The following is a 17,657-nucleotide window of genomic DNA, read 5'->3' on the forward strand; positions in this document are numbered from 1 at the left end:
CACCTACTCCCTACTAAGAACATGATGGGTTTCTATTTTTCTGACATTTCAGTGAACTCTGAACTGTGTCCTAAAGAATGAGTAGGATTTGCATGACTGTGGGAAAGGACAAGAACATTCTGGGCACTTGGTTTCAAAGCAAAAACATGGGGAGCACAGGAGACATTCAGGGGACGTTGTGTAGACCAGTTTTATTGGTATAGGAGAAGAATGGGAGATAAAACTGAAAGGTGAAGGTGGGACCAGACAATGGAGGACCACGATGGACAGTCTAAGAGATGGGATTTCTTACCTAAGGGATGGGCAGCTATTTGCTATTGAAGGATTTACTGGAAGGGAACACATGGCAAGGGCAGCTCTTGAGTCTTTCTAGGATCGGGGATTTCATCCCAACATCCTTCCCCAACCTGGACCACAGTCTTTGTGCATCTTAGCAGATAGATGGTCCTTAAGACCTTCTGCTGCTTAAAAATATACCCTGATGTAGCCAATTTAGTGATGAGCATTGCTAAGCTTAGCTGGACTGGTCCTCAGATAATATACATGTGTGTAGCCTGTCACTGTACACTGTACACTGTACACTGTACACAAGCCTATTTGGCTTGATAGAATTTGCCAGAAATAGAGCTCCACTTACATAGCCTTCAGGAACACAGGAACACAGGAACTCTCCAACCCCAATGAGGAATCAGAGGATGATTCAATTCAGGTAAAAGTAATTTTAGGAAAATTAACCTGGCCAGGAGTGCACAAGAATGAAAAAGGGAGAAAGCCAGTCAGTTAGCAGTCTATGGCAGTTATCTAGTCATAAAACTAATAAAAGCCTAAGCTAACATAGGTGGCAGCAAATAGGAATTGATGGTGGAAATTATGCCAAGAAGGAATAGAGAGGACTTGACAGTTGATACGTATGTAAGAGATAAGGAAAAGGGAGGAATTAAAATGCCTTTGGGACCAAGATGTCAGGGCCAGAGTTAAAAATTTGGAAAGTAGCTGCATAAGCTAACTAATAGTGAAGATCACTAAGAGAGAAAAGGAGGATAAAGAAGAGAGAGCCTTCAGAACTTTGTGGAATGATTATGTTTCGGGTGTGCAAGGAAGAGGAGGCAGGGGACACAGCACGATTTCCCCTGCTGTTCATATGATTCGTCATGAAGCTAATGGGGAAGTGTTGTGTAGAGAGATTTTTTTTCTGAGAGAGTAAAATCTAATAGGACTTAGTTTTTTATTCTACAGCTACCAACTGGAAGGGTAATTTGAAGTCATTAATTTGTCCAGATGGTTAATGTTGTTTAACAGTACAATTAACTAATAAATAATTGTAAAGTGCTTTGTAAATATGAAGTGCTACATAAATGTTTAATAATAACATAAAATCTGGAGGCTTATTTCAAACAGCACTTTGATAGTCTAGTATTTTATTGGCATTTTAGGACAAATGCCAATAATATGAGAAGATGCCATCATTATCGAATACATTTGAAAAATACGACACAGGGTATGCAGGAAAACAAAGACAGACTTGGCCATGCTGCATTGCCCAGGGGGTGGGTTGGTATTATAATTCTCCCTTATGAATGAAATGCTAGCAGCGTGGAAGTAGAAATATAGAACCAAACAATGAGAAAGCTCTTGCAAAAAGTAGAAACTTTATTTCCATAGGGAAACGAAGCTTCCATCAGACAGTCCAATTCCAAGAGCAGAGAACAAGAGAAAGAAACTGGGGAGAAGAGTTCCAGCATCCCTACCATGTAGGAGGTTCAGTGGAGATTGTGTGAACACTAAGACCTTGTTTATGACCTCATGGCTTCAGAGGATGGTGGATGCCACAAAATCCAACTTAAAGACTGATCTAGCTCATAATGGTTACATTCTTTTGTCCCCAGACACCTTGAAACTAAACCAGTTCTAGGTTGACCCTGGGCTGCATTCTGCATATGAGCATATGAGCCCCAAGTCCTCTCTTTCTATGGCTTTCTGTATGATCGGATCCATTTTAAGACTGAAACCTAGGGATATAGACCAACAACTCTGGGGCAACAATGGGGTGCTGGGACTATGGTTCAGGAACACTCCAAGGTTAATTTGTGAACCAAGGTTGCATCCCACTAAAACATAACATTATGTTGATTTTTTGTGTAGATTACTAGGAGCATGTTGGCAGAGTGTAGCTAAGGTGGGACCATCAGGACTTTACTCATAGGGTGATGACATCCAGAGGGAACATTTCCTTTCCATGGCAATCCAGGGACCATAATTTCTATATTCTGTTGATTCAGAATGTTTGCTAGTCAACAGTGCCACATCATGCATGCAGTCCTACTTTTTCACCCAGTCCTGTCCCAGGGACCCTGCCAGACTGTGTAACCAGTGTGAACCTCCTGTGACCCAGCTCCATGGTCCCTTTGCCATGGTTCTCTTTTCTCAGGGGTATATCTCCCATACCCTGAAGCCTTTCAGGGGCAAAGATGAGGCTCTCAGGGGACAGGCCACCACCCCCTTTCCCAGTTTAGCTGCACTTGTGATTTTATCACCTTCTTCCACACTGTCAGTCCTGCCACTCACCACAGCTTCAGTTGAAAGAATTTCTTAAATGACTATGAACTATTTTCATTTATTAAATGTATTTGCTAATGATTCCTACACTACATTATAATTCAAAATGTATTGAGACTACGGATCAGCTAGAATCAGTTTGTGTAGGTTTCTGAGACCAAAATAGCAAAGTTTTGGTTGGGTGATTGTTTCTGGTTTCATGATAAAAGTCCTCTGGTTCAAGAAAATTAAAAATAGTTAAAATGTAGCAAGTCTAATTATCTCTCTTGTAGTTTATAATTCAAAAAAGATAATTTTCTACTAATATTCTACATATAGAATCATGAGACCATAGGTTTCAATCTAGAAAGGGCATTAGAAGTCATACACTCGTTTATCTGAATAACTCCTTCTTTTCCAAAGATGGTTGATCAGCTAAGATGTAGCAATGGGGGGAGGGGAGGCTGTGGGGACAGAGCTCTGATTCTGGGAACCTTGACAGTCAGCGTATCTGAGAACATAATTTCACCCATAGTAGACTATGTGTCCATTATTAATAGATAAGAATTTAAACTGGTGCCAACAATCATGTGAATGGATCACGTCTGAATCTAATCTGAATCACTGAGATGTTAAAGATATTTAAACTCCTAAAAACTAGCCCAGACTTATTTCAGATTACTAAAATTCTGAGATTTTTACTTGTGTTACTACAGCAAAATGAAGATGAAATTCCTTTTTTGGAACAGCAACAGGAGCACAAAGGTGCTGCCTTAACTCAACTTGAGCCTCTTAGTGCAAGAACATCAGAACTGCTTTCCTTAACTGGACTAAAGTCAACCTCGTGTTTATTGTAGAAAGGATTTAGTTAAAAATATTAAATTGTTTTTCTTCCCTTTCTTCTTCTCTTTCACAAATCTCCTGATTCTGAGGAGGAAATAGAACTATATAAATATGCATAAGTATATACATTTATATTTTCTTCACATAATGTACAAAAGGAGAGGAAATGAGAGAAATATAGAGACACATCATCACACAATGCCCCTTCATATGTACCATTTCCACAAATTCAAAATGCATCAGAAATCTGGAAAATTAGGAGTCCTTCCATGTTACCACAAAGATGTGTTGTTAGTATTTGCAAAAACCCTGTGAGAAAGAAATCTATCCCCATTTTCTCAGATACAAATAGGCACAGCAAATCATAATGCCCCTTGATATGCTGGGGTAAACACTTCCATAATATATTAACATTATTTTTAAAAAATCCTATCCAAAGTTTACTGTTACTGGTTTTTAAGCCATCCTCTTGCAAAGACAGAATATCAGGCATAATTATGTGAAGAAAAAAATCTATTTCTCCCTCAAGATTTGGGAAGTACAAAAGAAGGAAACTAGGTGAGTAAATATAGTATTGATGCAATCCATTCTGTGATAAAAATGAAGTTGAATTTGCCCAGATAAGGAAACTATTTTGATTTATGAACACTAAGATCCTTATAATGTGGTTTGGCAAGTATTTCTGAGCCTGCTGATGTTATCTATAATTAAGGTAAAAGCTGGAAAAAAGGAAAGGAAAGGCAGCAGTATGGTGTAGCAGATAGAGAGCTAGCTAAGCTCCAGTCCTGCGCCTGTTCTGGCTGGCGCATTGACCCCAGACAAGTCACTTGATCTCTCAATGACCAAAACAACTCCCAAAGACAAAACTGCAGGTCATCCCTAGTTCTGTTGGTAGAGTGAGTTTCCTCACTATGAAAATACCTGACTTGGCCTCGCTGCTTTAAAAAAAAGTTATGGCGCCTATGCAGTTCCCTAAGCTGCTAGATCTTGTATGCTCTTTTTGAGCAAACTCCTGCACATCAAATGAAAATAGCAATAATACTGTCTGAACATTTTCTTCTGTTGTGGTCTGAGCAGTTGCTTAAACACAAGACTTTGGCTTGTCATTCACTTCCTTTTGAAAATAAACTCTACTGATATTTCAAAGAACCGTGGAAAACGCTTATGTTCTGGGAACCCGGGTTCTCTCTAGCAAAGTGCCAGCTTTTTCTTTAGCTCTTCACATTTCCTGCACAGGCGGATCTGGGGTTGTCTTTGGCGGTTCCTGAAACTGCTGCAAACCCTACCATTTCAGGGCTTCTTGCCGGGCATGCACACCCCTCACTTTTTCCTTTTGCACCAGTGAAATCACGCATCCATACCAACAAAATATGGTGATAGCTTAGTGTTGCTAAAAGGGAATGAACATTTCTTTGATGAGACTTTTAATTGTAGTGCCTCTAGAAGGGCAGTTATCAGGCTTGTGAAAAGACCAAAGTTGGGGAAAAGAGTATTTCAAGATGGCAGAGGTAAACTATGTCCTAACTGACATCACAATGACCTTTTGAATAAGGGGAGAGATCCTAGAGAAGCACCAGATGGTTGGTAGATAGATTGACAGACAGACAGACACAGATAGAATATATACATGCATACATACATACAGGCACTGTGCTAAGTACTAGGGATACAAACTAGCCATACAATCCTTACCCTCAAGGAGTTTGTATTATAATAGGAGAAGATAACATATAAAAGCGAATTGGAAAGAACAAGGGAAGGAATGATGATGAATGGAGCTGAGGAGGAGAAATCCCAAGGAGTCCATACATAAACTGGGGAAACGTAACTGGAATTCTTACAAAATTACCATCTCAGGAGTTTGAGTATTTAATAGACAGCTGGGTCTGCTACAACCATGACCATTTTATGGTGACTTGCAAATATGCCACCGAGATAATCTCATAAATCAATATGAGATCATACAGATTTAACACTAACCTGGTTTAACTGTATGCTATCTTGACTTGTACCCATAAAATCAGAAGGAGAAGTATAAATGTGGGGGGTGATCTGAAATAGGAGACTCATGACTCATCATGTGGGGCATAGCCCTAATCCCTCCATAATAAATACACAGCATATTGGTGAGGCTGGAGGACTTAGTGGTTGTGGTTCCTATAAATATGATGTCATGTCAGAGTTCAGTGGTTAGATTCTGTAGGGCAAATGTAGGTAACTAAGGCCCATGACCCATGGGGGATCTCTAGGTTGGTAGTCTCTGAAATATGGACACAGTTCCATAATCAGTTCCCCACTACTGGCTGAAGTGAGTGTCAGACTTGAGGGTGGTGGCAGTAACTAGAATAGGCACAGACCTTAAGAAAAAGACAAGGAAATCTAGGGAAAGAATCAGGGCATCTGGCTGCATCTCTCCGTGGCTCATTTCATATAGGAGCACCAGTTCACTTGTATTGAACAAACAGAGTAGGCTATTTGGATTGAATTCCTCAATTTTTAAGTCCAACAATAGCTTAACTGATTTTTTTGCCCCCTAAATTGACTTTTAAACAATAATGACTGAACAAACTATTTTTGTTCTGTATAAACACAATCAAGACTGCGATAGTTAGATATAAATTATCTATAGTCCATTAATGTGAAATTCAGTAGTGTTTATGACAAACACACTTTATGTTTTCAGTCCTAGTTCTTCCCAGTTCCATAATAGTGATGTTTTTAGGGAAACATGAATTCCAGCACACACTGTTTTCTTACTTTTGTCATGTTTCCCTATTGTGTTACTTATTCCTTTTGTACAAACACATAGTAACTGTAAGAATATTCTGGGAGGTAAATAACATTGCCTAATACCACTGATTACTCAGGTACAATTATACTGGGCCTGATGGTCGTCATCTTCAGGATCTTCATCTTGAAATTTAGTGTGTATACAATTCATTTAGATTACATTCATTATACAGATTTTTTAATGAAACAAAGAGATTGTGCTTTCAATTTCCACAAGTGGAGATAGTGATTAAAATATTTATGCAGATATGCATATTTTGTTCTGTTGACATTCATAACAGGATCTGTTTACCCAGCACAATGTTAACACCTTTAACCAACCACAAAAGAGGGCAAAACAAATTTCTGCATTTTTGGCTGTGTTTTGAGAGTGCTCATAGGATAACTTAATTTATTTAAAATCCTCCTCAAAGGACAAAGGTCATATAGTTTTAGAAAAAGTAGAAATTATTGGGCTAATTTTGATGATGGCAAATGATCCTTATAAAATGGTTAAAGGCCTCAATTATCTTCATTTTGGTTCTTCTAATTGAGGGTTCTGTTTGATGTTGTTTTTCAGTCGTATCTGACTCTCACCCTATTAGGAGTTTTCTTGGCAAAAAATACTGGAGTGGTTTGCCATTTTCCTCTCCAGCTCATTTATCAAATGAGGAACTTGGACAAACAAGGTTAAGTGACTTGCCCAAGGTCACACAGCTATTAAGTATCTGAGGCTGAATTTGAACTGGGAAACATGTCTCCCTGACTCCACACTCCATACTCTGTCCACAGCCACCTAGCTGCCCCTCTATTTGCTATGTATGCTAATGAATAGATTATTTACTTGTGAAACTGGTAGCATAAGAATCTTAAAAAATTTCCAAAGTCGTTTTAGATAGTCTTGTGGGCTCAACAGGAATAAATGTCAAAAACAGAATTCTTTTCCTACCTATACCATTTGCTAATTATGACACCTTAGAAATACTGACAATGGTTATTTGGGATAGCTGTTAACCTCTTCAACTCTGAGCAGCAGGGAGGTGGAGAATCTTCATATTTGTAAATTGTTATCAAAACTTGCTTTAGATATCACCCAAATCTGTCCTAAAGAGTTTCTTCATATACATGTCTATGTGTGCATATATTGTGCATGCATACATATGTGTGTGTGTATACACACACACACATATGTCCATAGATATGTTTGTTATGCATGCAAAAACTCTGGGGAGTCATTTTCAATATTCATATTTCAATATTTACTTATAGCATGTCTTACAATTTACATTTCTTATAGTTACCTTGCCTTATAGGCAATAAATTATTATTATCTCCGTTTTAGAGAAAGCACAGAGAAGCCTCTAAAAGTTGTGATTTGTCCACAGTGTAGTGTGTTAATGACCAAGTGTGGGCTTGAACTGAGCTTTCTGATTCAAAATTCAGTGCTCTTTCTACCACACTAAGGATTTAGAAGCAAAAGAAGTCAAGTTAAAGTTTGGAGATAAGAGGGGAGGGAGGGTGGTGGTGAGGGATAGGTGTGGGGGAGTAAAAATCTAAGGTTTTTGGTAGTGATTGTAGAACATTAAAATAATTAATTGATTTTTAAAAAAAAGTTTGGAGATAAGAGACATATATAACCAAGCTGGAAAAGAACAGAAACCAGTCAAAGGGAAGAGTAAGAAGTGGAAAGGGATGGTTATTATCTCCATACTGAGAACCTGTATTCATCATCATCTGTTCCTTTCCCCCTTCCACCACCCTTTCCTTATTCCTCCCTTTCCTGTGCCCCAAATTGATTCTAAACCCAGCAGACCTGCTAAGAGACCTGACTAGAAACTGGCATTTTACTGGATAGCTTCCCCTGGAAAGATAATTGCCTGCATTTTCTTTTCACTGATAATTAGTACAAAACATTAAAAAGCAGCTATTTCTCCCCCACCCTAACCCAGGCCTGTCTCCCTATTCCTAGTCCTTATATATTTCCTTGATTCCTTATATAATTTCTAAATTCCTTATGTGTTAGAAAATCATATGTAACAAATTATATGTTATAAAAGTGTTATCACAACATTATCTATGACAAAAAGCAGTAAGACCTAACCCAGAGCCCATCAGAAACCGTATGTATTCTAATCTTGACTCCAGTTCAGGTTTAACTTGGCAAGTCATTAAACCACTCTGTGTGAGCTTCACCATTTTAAAATATGGATGGCTGCCCTCTAATGAATATTATAAGAATGGCAAAAGAACTAAAAATAATACCATCAATTAAGTTTTCTTAAAGTGATACATAACAGAGCGCCTCATTTCTTTTGTCACAGTGTTGTCTCAGTTGAAACCAACATCCTTCCTACAGAACCTTTGCTTCACAATTCATATTGATGGAGTGAACTTATGATGTAGAGAGGCTTATTATAATATCATTATCATATATACATACTCCCCCAAATGAGTTTCTCTGTATGAATTGTGGGTAATCACATGTACAGCTCCACTGTGGCTGAGACCCCTCCTCCATTACCTAATCCCTTAACAAACTCCTCCTCCTTTTTAATATTAATCATATTCCTGTATTCTGTGTAAATTTCTGTTGAGTGATAGTACTTTACCCTATAAAAATCCATCTTGCTTTCTCTGAAGTTGCTGGTTCCTCTTGAAACTTAGCCCATTTCATGAGAGGCATCAATCTCAATAAATGCCTGTACTTGAATTAGAGGTGGTCTGACTGAATTCTTTGAGACGGTTCCACCACAACACATAATGAAACTGCAATAGTTTTTGGCACTTCTGGGTTTAAACCGTGTCACTTGTACCCTCTAAGCTTTTCATTAGGTCTACAAACAGGGAATGTAATTAATGTCTTCAGATTTCCCTTGCTGTTCTTGTTGCCTGCCTTGCATAAAGAGGTGCCAATGACTTGGGCTGCCTAGAAAACCAAGAGCAGAAGGGTAGATGGCAGATTTCAGACAAAGTCTGAAATAAGCCATAAATTTAGACCACCAGACCCTGAATAACTAAGAGTCAGCTGTAGCTTAAAAGTTAATGGAATACTAACTATGTCTTTTCTTTCAGGTGGGAGATGAGGACAGATGAAACACTAGAAGAGGAAGAAAAAGTGATGCTGGAACACTTGAAAACAATGTGTTTGATCCAGAGCTCTTCTGCCTCAGATAACCCAGAGGAACAGTAATCTGCAAAAAGAAAAAAAAAAGGCAACTGATATATTTTAGGAAGTCTTAGCATGCCATGGAGCGTGTTTCATCCTAGAAGCAGAATACACCTCAGATGTGCTGTGAAGCATGAAACCAGTGGCTTAAGTAAGCCCTGTACTGAAAATGAGTAGTTATTAAAGCAGAAGGAACATAGTGGTGTTATATATTTTTATTTTTAAAATTATAGTTTAAAATTAACTTTTTAAACGTATCTTCGTGTTGCTACCTTGCCTTCTCTTTGGATTTCTTTACTTTTTTTTCTCCTTGTATTCTTAAAGCATCTGTGAAAATAGGCCAAGTTCTTGAATGTATCATCCCTCTGGATTATTTGATACATGTGGACCAGTACTAAAACAGAATGATATCTCAAAGGGATCATGGTCATCCTAGTCCTCCAGGCCCAGAATTTTGGAGGCATCTTCAGTTACTCAGTCAATATCAGTCCTCAAAAGCAGTCCTTTCTCTGTATTTGTTACAGAGGCCCCCATTAATGTTATAGTTGTAGCCTCTAATCTCATTATTACAATAACCAGCTTTCCTGCCTCTAGCCTTTCCCTCGGACTCCTTTTCATTGCAGTAACAGGAATTGTTTTCCTACAGTAATCTCTGAATTCAGGCATTCTACTTTCCAAAGACCTGTTATGGGCTTCTCTTGCTCTTCCTATCAAATTAAAGTTCCTTTAAATTAAATTAAATCCAAAGTGGTACTTTAAGATCATCCACCAATTGGCCTCCCACCTGGCCAACTGCCCTTGGAATAGTCTATAAGACAACTCACTATAGAGGGGCTCATACTCTGTTGCATAAAAGCAAAGCTATCTTCCCCTCAAACTTGGCAAACGTGATACTATCTGTAGAAACTGTGGAAATATACTGACGTTCTCTCAAACGTTCTCTCACCTCTGAGTCATCACACTTAACGTTGCCCCAACCAGAAATACCTCCCCCCACCAACTTTCACTAAAGTGCTCCTTCACCATCTCTTAAATTCACCCACTTCCAAGGTACCTTTCCAGAAATTCACCTGCCTTGGGTGATTCCAGAGATCCTCACTCCTATCTCCACTGCTCCTTCACTTGCAGGCATTTATCATCACATGTATGTCATTGAGGATCTACTCTTCTGGCTCCCATAGACCTATAGTCAGTTATGAAGATTTATTTTTCTGTCACTTGCATTTATATACATTATTATATTTATATTTGCCATGATTATGTGCTTATCCTTGAGGGCCTAATAGAGTATTCTACATAGATTGGACTCTCGCTAGCTGCTATGGAATGGCTAATTGGCATTGGAAAAAAAAGGCATTGGAGTGAGATGACTGGGTTGTAGAACAGTCTGTAAGACAACTGGCCAAAGCTTCATCAAAAGACCTATTTAAAACTAAATGGGATCAAACATGGGAGAATTGGCCTTCTCAGGATAAGTAATAGACCTTTCATGTCTCTATATTCTATAACTCTTTTAAAATATGTCTGTGCTTTTTTATTCAAAAGGGAAAAGGTTCTTTTGTTTTGTTTTGTTTTTACCATTTTTAAAAAAGCATTTTTAAAAAATGGGTTGAGTACATTGAGGGATGGCAGCTACAGAGAATCTCTTGCTTTATTTCTTTAAATAAAAATGCACAAATGGCCTATGTAGCTGCCTGCCAAATAAACTACTTTATTTTTAAGAGTATACTTTATTTGGCCAGTATAGTCATGAGCCTAATGCTTTAGGACATGGCAGAAGGAATTTCTTAAAATGGGAGAATTTTTTTTGTGACAGAAGAGGCAGACTAGTTTAAAAGTATGCAGCTCGTAAATAGTTATGAGAAGAAAACTTTGAGTTCTGGACTTTCCCGTCTTATTTTATTGATCCATTAAATCAAAGATAGCTTATTAATCCATTATGTTGAATGTGAAACTTACTATAAATACTTACCACAGCAATCAGCATAAGGCAACCAAAGAACTTTATTAAAGTGACCTTGGTACTTGTCGGTGTACTAAAAGTGAAGGAGAGCTGTATCAGAATGAACACTATAAAATGGAAAGTCACTATAAAAATAAATTGACCTGACAACTGCATAGAAGAACTTACAAGGTTTCCAAATTTGGGTGACTTTTCTTGTTGACTTCATCTACCTAATGGTCATCCTAAAACCTCTGAGACCTGAACTAATTATCCTGGGTATAACACATTTCTTCATCAAAATTAGCCAATAACAGGCATGGTTCATCTGGAACCCAAGTTTTCCTTTTTGAGCCCATTTCAAACTGAAAGAGAACTATTGATGGGGGTGGAGACTGGAACAGCTAACAAATGAGCAGATCTTTTGGCTCTGGACTATATTAGCTCCATGAATTTACTGTCAGAGTAAGTGTCAGAAGGTATATAATTAAGAATGTTAAATGACATATCACTGATTTTTTTTTTTGGAAAGACAGTTTTTGCTTTATACTTAATGCCTTTCTTAAAGTACAATAAGGAGTGGTACTTCAAAAGATTTGCTCATTTTGACATCTCTTTCACAATGGCAAAAAATTAGCAGTACAGATGAAGCCAGGGCTGTTTTACTGAATTTACCTCCTCAAACTATTGTCTTCTCTGCCTGGGAAGTATGAATCAGCCTTTAAGTTGTCTTAAATTTATTTCATTTTTAAAAGGGAACAAGTTATATATTTGTAAACGGTCAATTCTGTGTAACTCTCCTATTGCATTTATTTACCTAGTAAGGGAATTATAAGCAGATTACTATTAAAATTATTAGCAGTTACTATGTGAAGTATAATTTTACACACAGATACACATAAATGTTAAGGAATCCTAGCTTTTGTTTTATAAATCTGAAAGATATGTATTACTATGATCTCAGGATAAGTTTAGAACTTTGTTACATAAGTACCAACTGTAATCAAAGAATGAGAAATAAAAAGCATTTGTTTCTACTGGCTGAATATGAGTCATAATGTTCTATTACCCTATTCTGTACACGCGGGGGAAAAGGCCTTCTGGCAGTTTATACTTAGCAATTTTTAATGTAGAGAAGCTATACGTGGAGGCTTCAGTGACATGTATTTCTTGCATGAGCACCAAAAGTTCTTGAAACTTAATGAGGAGCCCCACTACCATGGGTATCACGTTAGCCCTTTGTTGTTCCACTTAATGAAGAAATGTTGCAATTAGCTTTTAGTCCACAGAGAGCTGCCAAGTTACAAAGCGCACAAGGTTCATCTTCAACGATAAAGGAGGTAACAAGCATTTCTATGCCTACAGGTATGACAGGCAATTTTTCCAACTCTGTATTGTAACTGGATTTTAGGATGCATAGCAAAATTGAACATATCCTAAGATTTGAGGTGTTTTCTATAATCGTAAGTCATCTTCTTCCCTACCCCTCATATCAGATTACTGCCTTGTCATGGTGGAGGGGTTTGCATAACTCAGTGAAACTATGAGCTATATTGTGCAGGGTTACCCAAGACAGCTCATAGTGGAGAAGTCTGACAAAGAGGAGTGTGTAAAACCTGGCTTGAAGGTTAACATACAAAAAACCCCAACAACCTAAAATCTTGGCAGCTGGTCCTCTCACTTTCTGGCAAATAAAAGAAGAAGAAATGGAAGCAGTGTCAGATTTTATATCCTTGGGCTCATAGACCACTGCAGATGGCAACAGTGGCCATGAAATTAGAAGACGCTTACTCCTCAGAAGGAAAGCTATGGCAAATTTGGACAGCATACTAAAAAGCAGAGACTTCATCTTGCTGACAAACATCCACATAGTCACAGCTATGGTTTTTTCAGGAGCAAAGTATGTCTGTGAGAGTTGGATTATAAGGAAAGCTGAGTGCTACAGAATTAACACATTGTGGTGTTGGAGGAAACTTTTGAGAGTCCCTTGGACAGCAAAGAAATCAAATCTGTCAACACTTATAGAAATTACCTCAGGGCTATTCACTGGAAGGTCAAATAGTGAAGGTGAAACTTAAAAACTTTGACCACATAATGAGTAGATGAGACTCATTGGGAAAGACCTTGGTGTTGGAAAAGATGGAAGGCGAAAGGAAAAGGGGATGGCAGAGGATGTAATGGATAGTGGCATGGAAATAAATGAATGTGAAGTGGACAGATTTTGGGAGACAGTATAAGACAGAAAGGGCTGGCATACTTTAGTCCACAGGATCATGAAGAGTCAGGCACAACTGAGTGACTGAACAATAAAAATATTGTAAGAGGAGGAAGTGTGACATTGTTATAAAATTAGACTGTTTCATCACCTCAGGGTTTAAATGTCACAAGTATCCTGTGACAAGTTTTCTCAGTTCTGTTTGATTCTACATGACGGTCAGAGGATTTTGTGGTTCAACAGTTGGAAGGTTTCCCATTCAAAAGGGAAAAAGCAGAGAAATGGACTGGAGACATCGCTTTATTGCCTTTGCAAGCCCATCTCCCCAAATTTCTGCCAAAATCCCAAACATCCCCCTAGAATTCATTAAAATCTTGAATTTTTAGTGCTTCAGAGAGGTCTGTCAATAATTTCTCTCACTTGTCACAAAAGATGCACTCCCTCCTTATGTCTCCCTTTAAGATGCAGCTCACATATTGTCTACTGCCTTGAAGCCTTTTCTGATTCCCACAACTGCCAGTGTTCTCCCTCCCGAACATCTTTATATTTAACTACTACTCTGCATGTGTGTATATACACAGGCATGTATATTATGTATAATACACATTTATTCACTATATAGGGGTTGAGGGGTATATATATATGGGCAGGTAGGTGACTCAGTGGCTAGAGTACTGGGTCTGAAGTCAGGAAGATTTAGCCTCCTGAATTCAAATCTGGCTTCATATACTTACTAGCTGTGTGACCCTGGGCAAGTCACATAACAATAGCTGTCTCCATTTCCTCAAATGTAAAATGAGCTGGAGAAGGAGATGGCAAACCACTCCAGTACTTTTGCCAAGAAAATCCCAGATGGGGTCATGAAGAGTTAGAAACAGCTAAACAACAAAATGTATTTACGCTATATAATACACACACACACACACGTACATATACAATATATACATACGTATATTAGATATACATATACAATATATGTTTATCCTGAATATATTTATATATTTTGTTTCTCCCAGTAGGATGTAATTAATTTCCTTGCAAGTGAATGCAATGTTAATGAGAGAGTTAAAGATCTTCCCCACCCATGGACCTGCCCATTGAAAGAAGCTTGATTAGGGGAGGCCCACACCTTTTGTTAATTCTCTAATGAGGCACTGGTTCTCAAGGGTTGTGATGCCCTCTAGCTCCGAAAAGTGTATAAATACTCTGAGGTGAAGTTTTACTTTGGAGCTTACTGTTTACAAGTGTTCCTTTTGCCAGATAAGACTGTAGGCAGCTGCTAAGGAGACCCACCCCCACCCCTTGAAAACCCAGATGTTGGTGCATCTCTCTCTGGTCTGATAGATCTGTCTGTTGATCTGTGATGTATGTATTGCTTATGGTAAGGCAGCTGGAAGCCCTGTCTGTTGGTCTTTATTTCTCCATATTTTTTCTCAAGTTCAGGATGCTAACTTTTCCCCTTGAATTAAGTGAACAATATATAGATGCTTGATTAAAGTGATTGTTGACCCCTCAAAAGTTGCCTTTCCTTTTAGAGAAGCAGATGAAAGAACCCATACAGCAGACCATTCATTGCACTTGTAAAACCCTAGGGTCATTATATTAACTTTCTGTGTGAGGAGGGCAGCTAAGTGGTGCGGTGGATACAGCATCAAGCCTACAGTCAGGAAGATCTGAATTCAAATCAGCCCTCAAACATTTACTAGCCGTGTGACCCTGGAATTTATGTTTGCCTCAGTTTCCCCATCTGTAAAATGAGGATGATAGTATCACCACTTCCCAAAGTTGTTATAAGGATTAAATGTGATACTAATTATAAAGAGCTTAGCACAGTGCCAGACATAGTAAATGATACATAAATCTTAGCTATTAGCTATTATTTTAGAAGACCCCAAAGTAACAGAAGACTCCAAACAAATAATTTTAGAAGACCCCAGAGTAAGAGACTACACTTTCAACAGTCCCTCCTCATATTTTTCAAGGTCTTCTCAAAGACAATGATGTCATTGAGGTACACTAATTCTGGAAAGTAATTCATGTCTCCATCAGTCTTTGGAAGGTGGCAGGTGCCCCTGAGATGCCTTAGGGCACACGTTAAAATTGGTAGAAATCTAGCTGGACAGGTGAAAGCTGTCTTTTCCATATCTCCTTCTTCCATAGGAATCTGGTAATAACTGCATCATAAATCCAACACAGAAAATCATTGAGTGCCTAACAGAAATCCAGGGCATATTGAATGCTTAACATGGTATAGTGGTCCATTAGTCTTCACGAATATCAATCGTTCCATTCTTCTTCATTTTTTTTGGAGGGGATAGGCAAGGCAAGTGGGGTTAAATGACTTGCCCAAGGTCACACAGCTAGTAAATGTCAAGTGTCTGAGGCTGGATTTGAACTCAGGGCTGGTGCTCTATTCACTACACCAACTAACTGCCCCCATTCTTCTTCATTATGACCACTATGCATGATGCATAAAGGCTGTGAGCTCTTTGATGATTCCATTAACAAGAAGGTCCTTGAGATGTTCTCTGAAGTTATCCATTATAGACAAAGGAATCTCTCTAGATCTTTTCCCGAAATGGTCACAAATCAGTGAGCTGGGTCTTGTAGCTTGCTCCCTATATGCATGCCACATCCTATTTATGTAGCAAAAACACACTGATCCTCTCATCAAGGTTCCTCCTAAGTATGTCCTTCCATTCCTCCAGTATTGGGGAATGTCAGTATCTCAGTCCAGTATCTCAGGGTCCACTTCAGCAGATATAGCTCCTAAGGAAGCTAGGAGTACCTTTATGATGAGCACTGGCATGACTTAACTATCCTCCTGGACACCTTCGCACAATTTGCATGGATGCAGTTATATAATAGCTACAAAATACACAGGTAGAGTCCCACCTTATTGTTTACCAAGACTTACATTGATTCTGATTAGAGCTGACACTTCAATGACACATAAACCATGGCCAGAATGTTCATTACTTTGTTCACATGAGAAATACATACAGGAAATTTCAAAATCCCTTCAGTTTAGGCTATGTATGAGTCCTAGTCGTCCAAAGTTCAAACCTACGATAGACTAAATAAGCATTTTCTTCAAGTGTCTTTCATACAATTCCTGGAACACAATGGTCACATTTACTCCACTGTCTACCTTCTCATTTTTTACATGCACCTTTGTGGGATATTCTAAGTGTCCAAGAGGAAAACTACCAGTAGAAATTGCTGTTGAGGTCACTGATCTTGCTTGCCAAGCCTAAAACAACCTCTTTTTGAGGCCGTACCTCTTTTTTCCTGAAGCTGCCCTTACAGTCCTCAAGCTGTGCAGTACCAAGGACCCTCTCTTTTGGAGCACATTTAGCCTGAATACGGCCATTCTCTATAAGTTTAGTGTCTCTCCTTGGTCTTCTCCAAGATGATAACATATGCATGCATGTCAATCTGTTATAATCTCTGTTTCCTTTGTCTGGTACTTTTCCAAAGAGACTAATGCTGTCTCTGGCATCCTTCTTCAGAAACTGTCTTATGAACTTCTGCTCATAAGAGCAGTTTTTCTGCTTTACAACCTTGGTCCATGGTTTGGCATGTATTCCTGACTATTTGCATATGGAACTTCCCAGTGGGTATGTCCTTCCTAGACCTATTTTCCATGTTGCTTTCAGCAACTATTCCATACTAGGTGGGTTTCACTTAAAGTCCCTGCTATACACTATACTTTGAAAAATATATTGTATTTGGGGCTCATGTGCACTTGTCCTAACAAGAATTCATCCTCCATCGTATACTTCACTGGCCCAAGTTCTATTAATTTCTATAATTTAGCATTCATACAATGTACAAAGTCATATGACTTCTCACTTCTGTGATGCTGTGTAGATAAAACAAATGTGGAATCCACTTGACTTGGTGTTTCACCATCTCCAAAGAGTCAAGTTTTTAATAAGGAATCTTCTCATATAAATAGCTGGATTCTGAGCCATTAGCCTTCCCAAATGTATAAAAGTTTTTCTACTGAATCTCCCCATCAGCCAAGTTCTCTAAGCTCTGTCAGAGGTCCCCTGACCACAATTGTCACTGATTCTAGTGTAATCCAGGTTTCCATGTTTATTTCCCAGGGAGGCATGGCTTCTCTCCTGAGAAAGTTCTTCAATTGAGCAATGGTGTTTCTCTGCCATGGCATTCAGAGTCCT

The 17,657-nt window shown here is 38.5% G+C and overlaps 1 protein-coding gene across 2 annotated transcripts in view; it reads left to right on the forward strand.

The window, feature by feature from the left end:
* KIAA0825 (KIAA0825 ortholog) overlaps positions 1–12,292 on the forward strand; it is a 544,517-nt gene extending 532,225 nt beyond the window's left edge. For both annotated transcript variants that reach the window (XM_072606108.1, XM_072606106.1), the window contains one exon: positions 9,220–12,292. In XM_072606108.1, the coding sequence (XP_072462209.1) occupies positions 9,220–9,337 (118 nt within the window). In that variant the 3' untranslated portion in view covers positions 9,338–12,292. The remainder of the gene's footprint in view (positions 1–9,219) is intronic.
* Positions 12,293–17,657: the final 5,365 nt, after the last annotated feature.

Source organism: Notamacropus eugenii, chromosome 4 (assembly GCF_028372415.1).
Source record: "Notamacropus eugenii isolate mMacEug1 chromosome 4, mMacEug1.pri_v2, whole genome shotgun sequence".
Classification (NCBI taxonomy): Eukaryota; Metazoa; Chordata; class Mammalia; order Diprotodontia; family Macropodidae; genus Notamacropus; species Notamacropus eugenii.